Source organism: Nerophis lumbriciformis, linkage group LG14 (genome assembly GCF_033978685.3).
Source record: "Nerophis lumbriciformis linkage group LG14, RoL_Nlum_v2.1, whole genome shotgun sequence".
Classification (NCBI taxonomy): domain Eukaryota; kingdom Metazoa; phylum Chordata; class Actinopteri; order Syngnathiformes; family Syngnathidae; genus Nerophis; species Nerophis lumbriciformis.
This window is the reverse complement of record NC_084561.2, coordinates 20,452,821-20,471,216: the sequence shown is the minus strand read 5'-3', so window position 1 is coordinate 20,471,216 and position 18,396 is coordinate 20,452,821. Positions and strand designations below refer to the sequence as shown.

Below are 18,396 nucleotides of genomic sequence, written 5' to 3'. Positions count from 1 at the left end.
AGCACTCGAATGCAAACCAATCAAATGTCTCCCTGCATCACCAGTGGGTAGATTTTGTGGCGACTCTTTGAAATGTTGCAGGCAAATTAGACTTTTTAGGACATATCTAACGCAGAAAAAGCTGACAACATTTATTATTAGGGCTGGCAAAAATAGAGTTAACTCAGACTTGTCGTAAGTGCGGCCCGGGGGGGACATTTCAAAAATATTATTTAAAAAAACACCATAGAAAAGTGAAATAAAAGCCATGCAGGCTGTTTTTTCTTCTTTCTTTCGTTTTCTTTTACTCAAAAAATAATAATGAATGAAATTCAATGTTATGAATTATTGACCTATATGACTCCAAATAATTCACATCAAATATTTCACGTACAAATATTTTTTGGGGGAAATATTGCGTATTATTGGGTTTGCCATATTAAAACTACGTTTTTTCCTTTGATAAAAAGGACATAAAATAAACAAACAAAAAAACATTAAAAAAAATGCAAACTTATAATGAACTGATAAACCTAAAATTGATCCAGAAACTTAAGTGTTAAAATAAAAAAAATAAAAATGAGATAAGCTTCAGCCCCCCCTGCAACCCCATGAGGGACAAGCGGTAGAAAATGGATGGATGGATATAAATATACGTGTATAGATATTTATACATATATACACACACACACACACACATATATATATATATGTAAGTGCATATATACAGTATATATGTGTGTGTGTGTGTGTGTATGTATACATATATGTATACACATATAATAATACACATGTATTTATTTGTTTACAATATATTGACAGATAGACCTGAAGTTGATCCCGATATTTACTGTGAGCTTGCAATGATAACAAGAAATGCAAATAATATATTAAATGTTTATAACTGAGACAATTTTGGGTCCCTGGGACCAAACTTGAGGGGAGCCCTAAAGTTTAAAAAAAAAAAGTCTATATATTGTATTGGTTTAGAAAAAAGAAAAATATCAAAAAGGCTCCTGCATGCTTTATTTTTTCAGTGTGCGGCCCTCGGTGGAAAAAGTTTGGACACCCCCGAGTTAACTCATGTGATTGACTCGGGGGTGTAATAATCTCACATGCGCGGATTGTTTCCTGAAAAGTATGAGTTGTTATACGCTTGATGAAAGACTCGCTCGCTCGAATTTCACTCCAAAATAAACCCAGATGGGACTTTAGATAAAACTGTTTGAGCAAATAAATGACGTAAAAATTGCATTTTTGTCCAAATATTGAGCTCTTTAAGTTAGTTTTAATCATAGACATGAGTAACCTGTGATTAATCCAATTTTAAAAGTGTGATTAATCTTATTAAAAGGTTAATAATTTGGCAGAATTTACAGTATTATTACACAATTACACCTCAATTTGATTATTATCAATGTTCACCATCAAACTGATAAAACATTTGCTTTGGAATATTTGACTTCAGTTAGTGTCAAATTTTCTTTAACTAGCAAAAAACAACAACAATGAATTGTCGGTTGTTTCAAATAATATAAATTAAATAACTGCTTATTACTACATTATTAAAACTATATATTTATTCTCAAACTTGAAATACATTAATCAAGAAAAAGGAAATGCTTTATTGACTGGCTTTTGCAGGCCACCTTAAATGATGTGGCCCCCGCAGCTTGAGTTTCAAACTCTGTAATATTCCTATTTTCACTTATGAAGTTTTACACGTTAAGAGACAATCACAGGTATTCAATATTTACACAACGTCACGTCTTTCGGTGCTGGAAAATGAGGAGTGAACTGACTTGTGTCATGGCGCCACCTGCAGGAGTCACAGCTGCAGCACACTTTTTACCCCTGCAGATAGCGCCATCCAACCACTTTCTGCTTAAGTTACCATGAAAACAATGTTTACCATTTAAAGCAAAGAAAAGAAAAGACATCTACAAAGTTTAAATGGTGCCCCGTGCAAGACCCCCTCTTGGTTTAGTCTTTCAAAATAAAATAAACGTAGAAGGCGAGCACAACGAAGCGTGCAAACAAGTTCAGCGTCATGTGCATTTAGTGAGCGATCGAGCATACGTGCACCATCAGATGAGTCTCTCCACCGGCGGCGTCTGCGTGATGCTCCACATCTCCACCCGGGATCCGTCCTTCTCCTGCCGGCTTGGACTGTAAGTGCCACGTGTGGCCCGCCGGTTCAGCGTGACCACCAGTGCGGCTGAAGTCAAGATGAGGACCAGGAGGAGGACCACGGACACCAGAGTGACGGCCAGCAGCAGGTCAGAGGTCGCGTCTTCAGCGGTCAGCTAGAAAAAGATGCGCGCTCGTTAGCATGTTGCTTCGGTAGTGCTCCTTCCTCGTCAAAGCTAAGTGCTATCTCTCCATTTGTGTGCTTCTAAAGGCTTTATTGCCAAAGCTAGCCCGGTCCGAGGCACCCCGCTCTAAAGACAGCAAGAACTCGACTGGGTGAAGGAAAAAAACGTGAGTATGGCTTCATGTTCTTCATGCATGGATAGGTTGTGGAGCAGAGTAGCTTTGTAACTTTAGATGACGTGGACACGCTTGCTAGCGTTAGCTGTAGTCTGCTAACTAGCCCAGTCTGTAGCAGCCTTCAAGCAACGGTGAGCCAGTTTTGACGCATAACAGGTATAGCCTGTTAGCTAGTCCCACACTGCAGTTTACCGGACACCACACCTTAATTATAGGGCACTCCATCACCCGGAACATACAGCTTAGTAAACCAACCATAATTAAGTTTATTCCCCGGGCTCAAGCACCCGACATTGAAGCTAATCTTAGAGAGCTGACTCGCAAGATGCCTAAACACGTACGACAGGCTAATCGCACCACTCGCTACTCGAACATAGTTGTGCACCACGGCTTCAATGACACTAGGATGAGACAATCAGAGATTACAAAGAGAACCGTAGCTAGGACTTGTAATCTCGCCAGAAAGATGGCTCGACATCGAGTACTTGTCTCCAGCCCCCTGCCTGCGAGAGGCAATGATGAGAGGTCTAGCGGATTAGTCTCGTTTGAAGTTAAAGTACCACTGATAATCACACACACACTAAGTGTGGTGAAATTACTCTCTGCATTTGACCCATCCCCTTGTTCCACCCTCCGGGAGGTGAGGGGAGCAGTGAGCAGAGACGGTGGCCGCGCTCGGGAATCATTTTGGTGATTTAACCCCCAAGTCCAACCCTTGATGATGAGCGCCAAGCAGGGAGGTAATGGGTCCCATTTTTATAGTCTTTGGTATGACTCGGCCGGGGTTCGAACTCACAACCTACCGATCTCAGGGCGGGCACTCTAACCACAAGGCCACTGAGCAGGTGGTTGGCCTACTTTTGCAAAGAACGGGGATATCATTTTAGCAATAATTGGTCCTCCTTCTGGGGCAAAGCGGGCCTGCTGAGGATGGACGGTCTTCACCTTAACCGGGAAGGCGCCATCACTTTACTAGCAACATAGATCACTGTTTGAGTCGCACTTGACTAACTGCACTAGAGCAGGCTTGGACACAGGCGACGAGAGTGCCTGTTAGCCTGGATGAGAAGTCAGTTAAGTTCAAACTAACCAGCACCAGGCTGGAAAATTCTTGCACTCATGGCATTTCTCATAGAATAATAAATAATTAACAACAATGTTTTTTTCTCTAGTGACTGTGTCAGAGGTGGACATGCATTCTACTGAGGTGGAAATTTATAAGATGACAAATCAATCGCAGCACTGAGCAAGTCATCTCCAGATTCCCACCGTATCAATTCCGAGAAGTAATTTGAGACACGCTGTGCAAGTGACGTCGTCTCATTAATATTACTACTTCGGACACCATTTATAAAAATACCTCCAAACAGCCCATTCTTTATAAAGCGGGTGTTTTAAACATGAGGTCATTATCTCCTAAAGCGCTGTTCGTTAATAAGGTCATTAGAGACAACAATCTTAACGCCATACGTCTCAGTCAGTATATGTCCATGCACCAAATTAGTCCGACTTCTCAAATAGTTCGGTTCTAAATAAGTCTCCTACAACCCACGGAAACACCTTAATTAGATTGTATTTAGTTTTTGAAAAGTCGGACTAACACCTGGATTGTGCGATTGGAAACCAGATCTCTCGAGGGGGTGTGTGCAGCCATTCAATAAAAACTGAGGCAACAATTGTAATGAAGAGGACACAAAGTAAAAGAACAGAACATTTTCAAGTGCATCGATGGTAGAAAAAAAGAAAGCCGAGGATGTCGTTGTGGCTTGTGCAGCCCTTTGAGACACTTGTGATTAAGAGCTATATAAATAAACTTTGATTGATTCATTGATTGATTGAGATTTATTTAAGAAGGCAGCGACGGTAATGGAGAATGTCGTCTTAGTTCGGACTCCCAAATGAAATACGAATGAGATAGAAGAGAATGAAGCAGGTGTATTAAAAGCGAATAATAATATGTAATATAATAATAAAGCGTAAACAAACTTCTTCACGCTGTATTTGTGCACTCCAAGTGGAATAACTTTCCGCACAACTGGCGAGATAATCCTGAACAGTAGCAAACGTCATCTGGAACAGTATCAGTCTGGGATGAACAGTCTTTTCCTTCAGATTTAAAACTCTTTCCATAAACCCACAGAGCCTTCCGAATGAACTTCGAGATGTTCAAAAGTTTTGTTTCCATGATTTTGGTCTGAAAATTCCTTCGAAAAATCTCTTCTGCCAGTGTTCTGTGGATTTCGATCTTTCTTTGTATCAGACCTACATCCACCCCAATACCTTCTTGGTAGAAGCGCCATGTTTGTAGCGCAATCTAATTTCTTGATGCTGTCTGCTATTTAACATCAACCTAGATAGCCATTACAGATGTAATACTTCTAATTTGTGCCAATATTACAGCAGACATCACTTAAAACAAATTGTGAGGATCTGCAAATGGCTTGTGTGACGTCGTATTACCGCGCTAAAATGAAATAAGCGCCCCCCAGTGTACAGGAGGCACATGGCGTTTGACCAATAGTTGCATTATAGAAAGGGCATGGACACTTGAACTTCACACGCAGGTGTGAAAATACAAAAACGCAAACTGTTTGAGAAATCTGACTAATTTAGTGCATGGAAAAGTAGTGATTGAGACTTTGTTAAAACCAGATGATTTTGTTCTGCTTAACGAAGAATTTCCTAACTATACAAGCTCACACGTAGCTCGTCCCCTTTAAAGGGATGGAGGGTCGCACTAACCTTAGCCCTAGCATAAGAAATAAATATAAATCATTTGAGATTTTTACAATATCAGTTGCACCTTTACCGCTCCACCTGGCTGTTATCTATGGCTTCACTAGGCCTAATTCAGACTTTATTTGCAAATTCTCCGAGTTTGTTGCTGACCTAACAATCTTTGTGAACCCTTTCATTCGGGTTTTAGGGCAAATCACTCCATGGAGACAGCCCTCACAAGAGCGACTAATAATCTATTGCTAACTATGGATGCTGATGCGTCATCCATGTTGCTCCTACTTGATCTTAGCGCTGCTTTCGATACCGTCGATCATAACATTTTATTACCACATATCAAAACATGTATTGGTATGTCAGACTTACCCTTTTCTTAGTTTAACTCCTATCTTACTGACAGGATGCAATGCGTCTCCCATAACAATGTGACCTCGGACTATGTTAAGGTAACGTGCGGAGTTCCACAGGGTTTGGTTCTTGGCTCTGCACTCTTCAGCATTTACATGCTGCCACGAGGTGACATCATACGTAAATACGGTGTTAGCTTTCATTGTTATGCTGATGACACCCAACTCTACATGCCTCTAAAGCTGACCAACACGCCAGATTGTAGTCAGCTGGAGGCGTGTGTATATGAAATTAAACAATGGATGTCCACTAACTTTTTGCAGCTTAACACTAAAAAAACGGAAATGTTTATTATCGGTCCTGCTAGACACCGACACCTATTTGATAAAACCACCTTAACATTTGACAACGAAACAATTACACAAGGCGACTCGGTAAAGAATCTGGGTATTATCTTCGACCCAACTCTCTTATTTGAGTCACACATTAAGAGTGTTACTAAAACGGCCTGCTTTCATCTCCGTAATATCGCTAAAATGTGTCCCATTTTGTCCACCAGCGACGCTGAGATCATCATTCATGCGTTTGTTACGTCTCGTCTCGTTTATTGTTACATATTATTTTCGGGTCTCCCTATGTCAACCATTAAAAGATTACAGTTGGTACAAAATGTGGCTGCAAGACTTTTGACAAGAATAAAAGTTTGATCATATTACGCCTATACCGGCTCACCTGCACTGGCTTCCTGTGCACTTGAGATGCGACTTCAAGGTTTTACTACTTACGAATAAAATACTAAATGCTGTAGCTCCATCTTACCTTGCTGATTGTATTGAACTATTTGTTCCGTCCATAAATCTGTGTTCCAAGAACCACAAATTATTAATAAATCCCAGAGCCCCAAAAAAGTCTGCGGGCTATAGAGTGTTTTCTCTTCAGCTTCCAGTACTCTGGAATGCCCTCCCGGTAACAGTTAGAGATGCTACCTCAGTAGAAGCATTTAAGGCCCACCTTAAAACTCATTTATACACCCCAGCCTTTAAATAGACCCCTGTTTAGACCAGTTGACCAGCCACTTCTCTTTTCTGCTGTACCCCCTCTCCTACATGGAGAGGTTACCAGGTGGCCACGGATAATCTCTAGAGAGGTACCATTCTAGAGGAGCTGTTCAAAGTCAAGACCCGGGGTTTGAGGCACTAGTGATTAAGGGCTGTACAAATACACTTTGATTGATTGATTGATAAGCATGCTTGCAAATCAATGTGTTGTGTTTTGTTTTCCACTGATGCGCTGTAGGACACACACACACACCTCCCCCTCCTTTTGGCTACACCAGGCGCTCCACACGTGCCGCCAAAGTGCTGATGGACAACTCGACGGGTGGGCTGCAACCCACAGAAGCCTCGAGTCGCCTCGGACTCAAACCTCCCCCCGTCTGCCGCCTCTCTCGCAGTTTGGCCAACGTCGCAGCCACAGCGAGCGTCAACGCTATCGCCAGGCCAACCAGACATGGCACCAGCACAGCTGCCACACGTGAGCCGTATGGAGCACGCTTTATCTGTGAGGATCACACACACACACACATACACGCGCACACAGACACACAAACGCACACATGAGGCTACCAGATGAATCAATCAGTGTTCGATCTTCAAATTAAAAAAACAAAGAATCAGTACAATTAGCTTAAACTAGGTGGTATTGTACAATTTTAATTATATTTATATTTATTGTTGTTTTATTTATTTGTATTTTTCATCTTTATTTTATTCATTTGTAATTTGTATTTTTACATTTTTGTATTTTCCATTTTTATTTATTTGGAGTTTTAATTATATTTAATTCAGCATTTTTTTAATCTTATCTATTGGAATTGTCATTGTTATTTAATGTATTTGTTTTTATTTTATTTATCTGTATTTGTATTCAATTAATTTGTATTCGTATTGTTTTCATTACTATGTTTTATTTATTTGTATTTTCATTTTCATTTCATTTATTAATTTTTTTGTATTTAAACAATCTATTGGTACTTTCATTATTTGTCATTTTAATTTCTATTTAATTTGTATTTATTTGTATTTTTTGTTTTTGTTTTATATGTATATTTTTTATTCTTTTATAAATGTATTTATTGTACAATTTTATTTATATTTCATTATTTGGATTTTTATTTAGAATGCAGAATACAATTGGATTTGTCGAAACTGGTGAAACATTGTAAACTGTTGTACAATTTTATTTTAATTATATGTGTTTTAATTTTTATCTCATTTATTTGCATTTAGTATTTTTATCTTCATCTGTATTTTAATTTGTATATAATTGTTTTTCTTATTTATATTTTAATTTTATTGAACTCAATTGTATTTGTATTGTAAGTCATTTATATGTATTTTATTCATTTGCATTTTTATTTGCATTGTATTTATTAGTATTTTTTATTGTATTTGTATTTTTATTAATTGGTCAATTTGTATTTTTACTTATTTGTATTTTTTATTTTAGATTTGTATTTATTTGAAAAAAATTTAAATTAAAAAAATATATATTTAGGTTTTAGGTTTTAAAATGTTGTGTTCTTAAGTGGAGGTATTAGTAGTATTAGAAATGAAGAAGAATAAATAAAAAAAACAATGCAAACATGCAGTAACCTTCAAACACTCCAAATTTAGATCCCAAAGCAAAAACACACACACACCGAAACCTTGACAGAAATGACCAATTAAACAGGACAAAACAAAACTCAGTTAGTTAAAAAAGTTGGTGGAAGGAAATTTTTCATTTTGTTAAAACATTTGTCGCTCTATAACTATATATTACTATGAAGTTGCTCTCGAATACTGACTCGGGTGATCCGAGTGCAAGCGTCTGGATCCCGCAGCGTGGAATAATACTGCCTAAAGAAAAATTGTTTTTACAATTGCAAATAGTTTTTATACCTGTAGAAACTTGGTTTTATACTTCATATCGTTTTTTACTTGCAGAAATGTGTTTTTATATTTGCAAATAGTTTTTTTACTTAAAAAAATAAAATAAAATTCTTCAAATCTTTGTTTTACTTGCAGAAAATTGTTTTTATACTTGCGAATTATTTTTTTTACTTGAAGAAAATAGTTTTTATACTTGCGAATCATTTTTTTTACTTGAAGAAAATTGTTTTCATACTTGCAAAAAAAAGTGTTTACTTGAAGAAAATTGTTTTTATACTTGCGAATCGTTTTTTTTTACTTCAAAATTGTTTTTATACATCAAATCTTTGTTTTACTTGCAGAAAATTGTTTTTATACATCAAATCTTTGTTTTACTTGCAATTATTTTTTTACTTGCAGAAAAGTGTTTTTATGGTTGCAAAACGTTTTTTTATTTGCGGAAAAAAAATATGTTTGCGAATCGTTTTATCACTTGCAGAAATTGTTTTTATACCTGCAAATATTTTTTTTACTTGCAGAAAATGGTTTTAATACTTGCAAGTCGTTTTTTTGCTTGCAGAAACATTGTTTTTATACTTGCAAGGATTTTTTTAATTGAAGACAATTGTTTTGTTTTGTTTTTACTTCAGAATTATTTTTTTTACTTGCAGAAAAGTGTTATATTTGCAAATCATTTTTTAATTCAAGAATTTTTTCTTTTTTTATACTTGTGAATATAATTTAAAAATTATGTTTTTATTTATTTGTGAATCATTGGGCGTGGGTAGAAATATTTTTGTGTGTTTGTGGCGTTTTGGCAGTAATTTTACTCGTCGGTACTACTGGGTACTGATTCACGTTAAAGCAAACTGCCATATTTCGATACCTTCGTTGCATGTGACGTCAAGTTGCAGACTTGTATTCATAGCGGACTGCTTCTAGTTAATGTGATCATTTTCCATGCCAACAAAACAAGAATGCCTCATAGAAAGAGCACAAAAGTAAGGCTTCACTTTACAAAATGCGCTAACTGGATGATAAATGGATATGCCATATATATGCTACCGATTATTAGCATGAGCAAGTTTAAATGCCGATTTCAACACCTTCAAATTTGGTATTGAAATCTACAAATAAGATGCACGTTACAATCAAAACAGCTGGTGTGTAATAAACACTTTGTAGGGTTCAACAAAAGACAAGACTGGTACATTCATCGTAATGGCAAAGACTACTTTCTGACAATTAAAGTTAAAAAGTTAAAGTTCCAATGATTGTCACACACACACACACACACACACACTAGTTGCGGTGATGCTAACACACTTAAATGAAAGCATACTTGCAAATGAGACTCAGAAGTGTAAGAAAAGAAGATATAACAACTGGACAACAGTTATCATATCAGCTCACGGTTAAGAATTACAATAGCTATGATAACAATTTCCAAGCACCGGCAATTGGTCCAAATTTGAAAGGTACCCATCCCAAATATTAAGTGTCAAATTTGAGTAATCCATTTTGCTTCCAGCCCATCAACACCCAAACAGCGTAAAACGGTTCCCTTGCATGCAAACAGGAATCAAGTTGGAACCCCAGCATGCAGTGCAGCAGGAGTGTGATTGTTGACGTTCGTCACAGGACATAAAGAACACTCACGTCAGTTGTCATTGTCGGTGCGATAGTTGTAACGCTCTGAGCCGCAGCTGTAACATTCTCTTAAGAACCAAAGCTACTTAGTCAACAGTCGTTATTGCCATTGGAAAAGTGTGCGTAACGAGGCAATATTTAGCTGGTGGACTCTGCAGCCATGACACTCCTTCCTCCTCGCCACAGCCTCTCTGGGAAAGTGCTTACCTGTCACTGCAGCACAGTTTGCTGTCAGAGCGAGTGTGAAACAAGCAAGCAGCAGCCGGCAGCCAGGACCCGCCATCAGTCACCCACTGCCACACACACACCCACACCCACACACACACCACAGATATGTCTAACTAACCAGTCTCTGAGGTACGCAGTAAGGCCACCCTGAAGCTTCCAAGCAGCGACAGCAGCAATGCTTCCCCGCTGTCAGCACTATAAACCTGCTGTGTGTGTGCGCGCGTGTGTGTATGTGTGTGTGTGTGCCAGATAAGCTGCCCTCATATGTTTCCGTGAAGCAGACCAAACTTCTGTGAAAGCCACCAGCTCTCTGCTGAAGCTGCATTTCAGCACCAGATGCTGCTTTTTCGCAGGCAAAGCACATTTCTCCTTCCTCTCAAAGGATGGCCACATCAGTGCACACACACTTCTTCTCCCCTCCCTATTACCTGTCTGCAGAAGACACACACACACCAGACAAGAAGGCACGATGAAAGAGATGAGGTAAAAGTGCAAAACCGACTTGGACACCAGAATGTTAGTCTTCCTTTCTATTTTCACTAGTGTTGTCCTCATTAGTCTCTGCTGGAGCCGACCCCAGCTCGCCCTGTTCTGGTTTCCCCCATACAGTTGTTTGTGGCGCCTCACCACAACTACACATGGACCACCATGAAAAGATTTGGCGCTACCTGTTCGCCCTAAACACATGATGATGGGACTATCTGTGTATGTAGCTTGTTGTCACAACTCCAAAATAGAGATATCCGATAATATCGGACTGCCGATATTATCGGCCGATAAATGCTTTAAAATGTAATATCGAAATTGTCGGTTTAAAAATGATCGGTATTGGTTTCAAAAAGTAAAATGTATGACTTTTTAAAATGCTGCTGTGTACACAGAATAGGGAGAAGTACAGAGCGCCGATAAACCTTAAAGGCACTGCCTTTGCGTGCCGGACCAATCACATAATATATGCGGCTTTTCACACACACAAATTAATGCAATGCATACTTGTTCAACAGCCATACAGGTCACACTGAGGGTGGCCGTACAAACAACTTTAACACTGTTACAAATATGCGCCACACTGTGAATCCACACCAAACAAGAATGACAAACACATTTCGGGAGAACATCCGCACCGTAACACAACATAAACACAACAGAACAAATACCCAGAACCCCTTGCAGCACTAACTCTTCCGGGACGCTACAATATACCCCGCCCCCCTCAACCCTGCCCACCTCAACCTCCTCATGCTCTCTCAGGGAGAGCATGTCCCCAATTCCAAGCTGCTGTTTTGAGGCATGTTAAAAAAAATAATGCACTTTGTGACTTCAATAATAAATATGGCAGTGCCATGTTGGCATTTTTTTTTCCATAACTTGAGTTGATTTATTTTGGAAAACCTTGTTACATTCTTTAATGCTTCCAGTGGTGCATCACAACAAAATTAGGCATAATAATGTGTTAATTCCACGACTGTATATATCGGTATCGGTTGATATCGGAATCGGTAATTAAGAGTTGGACAATATCGGATATCGGCAAAAAAGCCATTATCGGACATCTCTACTCCAAACTATAGATGGCGGTATGGATCGTCATGCCGCTTTTTAACACATCTCTTCGGTCTGCCAGAGAATAAGAAGGTGTAGCAGGAGGGATCGGTGTTGCTACAATAGCACAAGCATACACATAAAATAGCACCCTTGGGATGTCTTCAGCTCGGAGTCTAATCTGATTTGTTAGATTTTGCCCGTAGTCGACGATCAGTAAATAAATATATGGCGTCTTTTTTTTGAATGAGGATGAATCGCCACAGATACTGTAGGTTGTGATAAGGGATATCAATTATTAAATTATTCAAATGAATGATAAACCCCCAGTAAAACTCCTGAGAGTTAGTGCATTATTAGATTCTTATTAAAATGATTGTAAAACCGTGATGATAACTACAATTCGATACACTCACAGACTGGTAATACTGCTTTTTTTAGGAAACAAAGCTAGTGTGCTAACTTGCCGCCAGCAGCTAGCACCGCTAATTACTAGCTACCAGCTGGCATCATTAATTGCTAACTAATAGCTAGCGTTAATTGATAAGTAGCACTTTTACCTGCTAGCTAACAGCTAGCAGTGCTAATTGTTAGCTGCTAACTGTCGCTAAACGCTAGCCAGCTTAACGGCTAACACGAATACACAAACATTAACGTCTTACCCATTAAGAAAATCATACCCCAATAAACATTTAAACCTTGGCAGCCACTAAGCGAATCAATTGTGCACAATGGGCCCCATTCAGTAATAAGTTCCTAACTTTTCCTCTCGTCTTTCTTCCTCAGAGCTTTCCTAAGAGGAATGCTTAAAAATTCATGACGTGTTCTTAAATGGCCAAATTGTTCCCACCTGCTGTTCTTAAGATGTTGAATGCCAAATGGTTAGCGCGTGCGTGTCTATCATAATTTGCATATAAACACGCCCTTATTTCCCCAATATGGATATGTAAACACCCTTAATTCCCTAATTTGCATAGGTAAACGCCCTTAATTCCCCATACAAGGGCACAATTCCGGCGGAAAAGCCGAACATCAAACACACGGAGAAAACACAAACAGATTACAGAAGAGAAATTTGTATTATCCCGCGGGGGAAATACATAATGTCAAGACGTAAGTTTAGGAAAGGGGGGACAGCTGACTGCTGTCCAAAGCGTTCAAATAAATATTTGTCACTACGGGCAAATAGATCTACATGGTCGTGGAATACGCGCTCCCTCCCCAGGGCACGATCTGCGGCATCTTGCAGTAGCAGCAAGATGTTGGTCTTTTAAAGAGTCACCAATCACTAAATCAACGCCCCGGTATTGATGATTGTGTGTGTGTGTGTGTGTGTGTGTGTGTGTGTGTGTGTGTGTGTGTGTGTGTGTGTGCACGGTATTTTGAAATGTCTATATATTGCTCATTTTGCTATGTGTCTGTCTGTCTTATCTATATCTCTATCTATCTATGTATGATATTAATTTAACATTAGACAATAGAAGTAAGGGAACTTGTCACACTTAAGAACAAATATGCCACCCTAAGAGTGCTCTGGAGCACTCTTAGATTTGTTCTTACCTACGAACAAATCCCAGCTAAGAAAACATTGGTGAATTCAAAAATATCCTTAAAAACTTTGTAAGTGGGCCTAAGAACACAATTTGTTCTTAAGAACGGTTGCTGAATGGGGCAGCACGGTGGAACAGGGGTTAGTGCGTGTACCTCACAATACGGAGGTCCTGTGTTCGATCCCGGGCTCGGGATCTTACTGTGTGGATTTGGCATGTTCTCCCCGTGACTGCGTGGGTTCCCTCCGGGTACTCCGGCTTCCTCCCACCTCCAAAAACATGCACCTGGGGATAGGTTGATTGGCAACACTAAATTGGTGAATATGAGTGTGAATGTTGTCTATCTGTGTTGGCCCTGTGATGAGGTGGTGACTTGTCCAGAGTGTACCCCGCTTTCCGCCCTAATGCAGCTGGGATAGGCCCCAGCACCCCTTGCGACCCTGAACGGGACAAGCGGTAGAAAATGGATGGATGGATGGATGGATGGAACCTACAGTAGGGAAAAGATTCAGATGGCCCCATTCCTGGCTGGACCTCGTGTGAGAGGAAGAGGGAGGGTTAATCATTTTGCAATGCAGTCTGCTGTAAATGATGGAAAGTGACACTCTATATAGCAACTAACATTGTGGTCAAAGTTGGATTTCCCATAAAACACATTTTAAATATACAACAGTCTACTGCCATCTGGTGGCTGAAGTGGATAGTGCACCCCCACAATTTGTCACGTTTCATGTGTCAGGTAAACCGCGATGAATAGTGCCGTATAATATCTATTGTACATCGAATACATCACCACAGTGTGTTGATGAAGGTGTGACATGTCATGGTTGCTTTTTCTGGCTTGGACAAAATGTGCATGGCAGTTGATGAATGCCTTTTTATGTAAACAGACATTTGTTTTAATACCACTTGGTACATCACCTTTTTTATTTTTTTTACACTGGTGTGGAAGAAATGTGCATTTTTGGAAATGTACCCGTTTGTGTTCGTTCGTACCTGCTTGAAAAGTTCTATTTCCCGACACGTGTGAGAGTCCGTAAATGTGTCCTGACTGTTGATTGGACAAGTGCGGGGAAGACAAAGAAAAGGGAAATGAGCGCAAGCTGTGTAGTCGTTGATTCGGCCTGATTGTTGGTTTTCTTAAAGGATGATGGTTGATGGACCACATCCTCGTCATCTTTACAATATTTAGGTACACAACAAAAACATCCGACTCCAATAGATTTGTAACTTAAAGGCCTACTGAAATGCGATGTTCTTATTTAAACGGGGATAGCAGGTCCATTCTATGTGTCATACTTGATCATTTCGGGATATTGCCATATTTTTGCTGAAAGGATTTAGTAGAGAACATCGACGATAAAGTTCGCAACTTTTGGTCGCTGATAAAAAAGCCTTGCCTGTACCGGAAGTAGCAGACGAGTAGCGTGACGTCACAGGTTGTGGAGCTCCTCACATCTGCACATTGTTTACAATCATGGCCACCAGCAGCGAGAGCGATTCGGACCGAGAAAGCGACGATTTCCCCATTAATTTGAGCGAGGATGAAAGATTCGTGGATGAGGAAAGTGAGAGTGAAGGACTAGAGGGCAGTGGGAGCGATTCAGATAGGGAAGATGCTGTGAGAGGCGGGTGGGACCTGATATTCAGCTGGGAATGACTAAAACAGTAAATAAACACAAGACATATATATACTCTATTAGCCACAACACAACCAGGCTTATATTTAATATGCCACAAATTAATCCCGCATAACAAACACCTCCCCCCTCCCGTCCATATAACCCGCCAATACAACTCAAACACCTGCACAACACACTCAATCCCACAGCCCAAAGTACCGTTCACCTCCCCAAAGTTCATACAGCACATATATTTTCCAAAGTCCCCAAAGTTACGTACGTGACATGCACATAGCGGCACGCACGTACAGGCAAGCGATCAAATGTTTGGAAGCCGCAGCTGCATGCGTACTCACGGTACCGCGTCTGCGCATCCAACTCAAAGTCCTCCTGGTAAGAGTCTCTGTTGTCCCAGTTCTCCACAGGCCAATGGTAAAGCTTGACTGTCATCTTTCGGGAATGTAAACAATTTCGAACAATTTCCCTTGTGGATCATTAAAGTTTGTCTAAGTCTAAGTCTAAACAATGAAACACCGGCTGTGTTTGTGTTGCTGCAGTCGGCCGCAATACACCACTTCCCACCTACAGCTTTCTTCTTTGCTGTCTCCATTGTTCATTGAACAAATTGCAAAAGATTCACCAACACAGATGTCCAGAATACTGTGGAATTTTGCGATGAAAACAGACGACTTAATAGCTGGCCACCATGCTGTCCCAAAATGTCCTCTACAATCCGTGACATCACGCGCCGACATCATCATACCGAGACGTTTTCAGCAGGATATTTCGCGCAAAATTTAAAATTGCACTTTAGTAAGCTAACCCGGCCGTATTGGCATGTGTTGCAATGTTAAGATTTCATCATTGATATATAAACTATCAGACTGCGTGGTCGGTAGTAGTGGGTTTCAGTAGGCCTTTAAGTGGGGGCGGGAGGAGGGCGTTCAATGTCCGATGTGTCGACTGCCAGGCTGATTGTCCAATCAGACTCCTCTGAATGGAATGGTTGATTATTCTAAATCACACAGCAAGGCATGCTGGGTAACCCGTGGTATTTCCTAACAAGCTACAATATATCTAGCAAGCATTCAGACTAGGGCAGGGCGATACGGCTGAGAAGGGTTTGACATCGATGGTTATTGGTATTTTTTATGATCTATCGAAAATAGGGACCAAGGGAAAAATATATTAATTGTAAACCATCCATCCATCCATCTTCTTCCGCTTATCCAAGGTTGGGTCGCGGGGGCAGCAGCCTAAGCAGAGAAGCCCAGACTTCCCTCTCCCCAGCCACTTTGTCCAGCTAAATAATAAATAAATGATAAATGGGTTGTACTTGTATAGCGCTTTTCTACCTTCAAGGTACTCAAAGCGCTTTGACACTACTTCCACATTTACCCATTCACACACACATTCACACACTGATGGAGGGAGCTGCCATGCAAGGCACTACCCAGCACCCATCAGGAGCAAGGGTGAAGTGTCTTGCTCAGGACACAACGGACATGACGAGGTTGGTACTAGGTGGGGATTGAACCAGGGACCCTCGGGTTGCGCACGGCCACTCTTCCACTGCGCCATGCCGGAGGGATCCCGAGGCATTACCAGGGCAGCTGAGAGAGATAGTCTTCCCAACGTGTCCTGGGTCTTCCCCGTGGCCTCTTACCGGTCGGACATGCCCTAAACACCTCCCTAGGGAGGCGTTCGGGTGGCATTCTGACCAGATGCCCCAACCACCTCATCTGGCTCCTCTCCATGTGGAGGAGCACCGGCTTTAGTTTGAGCTCCTCCCGGTATGACAGAGCTTCTCACCCTATCTCTAAGGGAGAGCTCCGCCACCCGGCGGAGGAAACTCATGTCGGCCGCTTGTACCCGTGATCTCGTCCTTTGGGTCATAACCCAAAGCTCATGACCATAGGTGAGGATGGGAACGTAGATCGACCGGTAAATTGAGAGCTTTGCCTTCCGGCTCAGCTCCTTCTTTGCTACAACGGATCGATTACATTACTGAAGACGCCGCACCGATCCGATAATTGTAAACCTTTTTATTTCAAATGTAACCTTCCTCTGAATATAATCCCTCCAGCTATCAAGGCAGAAAGGAAAGGACATCAGCCTCAAGTCTTTTTGAATTCGATGCCACAAACTTGGCACACCTGTCTTTGGGCAGTTTCATCCATTCTTCTTTGCAGCACCTCTCAACCTCCATCAGGTTGGATGGCAAGATGTCACATTCCTGTTTTTCTTCTTCGTGCTTTTCCTGGCCATCCCACTCCTGCTCTGTTCTCTCTATCTCACCCCGGTTGCCATGGCAGCCCGGGAAGGCTTGAGCACACCTGGCTCTAATCACCACACCCTACTTATAGTGATTGCACACACCTGTCCTATGATGCTTCCTTCCTTGAGTTCCTTCAGCAATTGCTGTTTCATTTGCTACTTTGTTTTGGTGCTCAGCCTTTTTGCCCGCCTTCCTACAGCCACTTTATTTTGTACTTTTTTTTCCCTTTGTTTTTTCGTGGCACTGGTTCCTCCACCCAGTGCGCTTGGTTTTGTTCCTGCCCTTAATTAAGGGCGGTATGGCGTAGTGGGTAGAGCGGCCGTGCCAGAAACCTGAGGGTTGAAGGTTCGCTCCCCGCCTCTTGACATCCAAATCGCTGCCATTGTGTCCTTGGGCCCCCGATGCCGCTCACACTGGTGAATGATGAATGAATGATAGGTGGTGGTTGGAGGGGCCGTAGGCGCAAACTGGCAGCCTCACTTCCGTCAGTCTACCCCAGGGCAGCTGTGGCTACAAATGTAGCTTACCACCACCAGGTGTGAATGAATGATGGGTTCCCACTTCTCTGTGAGCGCTTTGAGTATTTAATAATAGAAAAGCGCAACGACAAATTGAATCCATTATTATTATTATTATTATTAATTGGATAATTAAATACGTTTTTGAACTATTACGTCTCCCTGTTTGTCTGGGATCCAAACTTTGCTGAGCGTGACAGGAAGCATTGGTTCTCATCCAGGATGTCTCTGTACGATGCTGCGTTCATCTTTCCCTCTATCCTGTGTCATAAATCATTCTATTATTTTGTCAAAATTACGAGGAGTAGAAAATGGAGTATTAATTGACTTGTTCATTTACTGCTAATATCTGGTTATTTTGTTCCATCTACACTTCTTGTTAAAATGTAAGAAGCACTTTTTCTTCTATTGTTTGGATACTTTACATTAGTTTTGGATGATACCACCAATTTTGGTATCGATCCGATACCAAGTAGTTACAGTGTCATGAATTGGTCATAATTAAAGTCCTCACGTGTCCAGGAACGTATTTCCTGAGTTTAT

The 18,396-nt window shown here is 40.8% G+C and overlaps 1 protein-coding gene across 4 annotated transcripts in view; it reads right to left on the bottom strand.

Moving 5' to 3' along the window:
* Positions 1–743: 743 nt before the first annotated feature.
* The window catches only part of crb1 (crumbs cell polarity complex component 1), a 103,331-nt gene continuing 85,678 nt past the window's right edge, over positions 744–18,396 (bottom strand). For 3 of the 4 annotated variants that reach the window (XM_061975863.2, XM_072914652.1, XM_061975868.2), the window contains 2 exons: positions 6,865–7,111; positions 2,139–2,285 (listed from right to left, as the gene is read on the bottom strand). In XM_061975863.2, coding sequence (XP_061831847.2) covers positions 6,881–7,111 — 231 coding nt within the window. In that variant the 3' untranslated portion in view covers positions 2,139–2,285; positions 6,865–6,880. Of the gene's footprint in view, positions 2,286–6,864; positions 7,112–18,396 lie in introns of all 4 variants that reach the window. The other variant, XM_061975864.2, reaches the window with a different exon arrangement.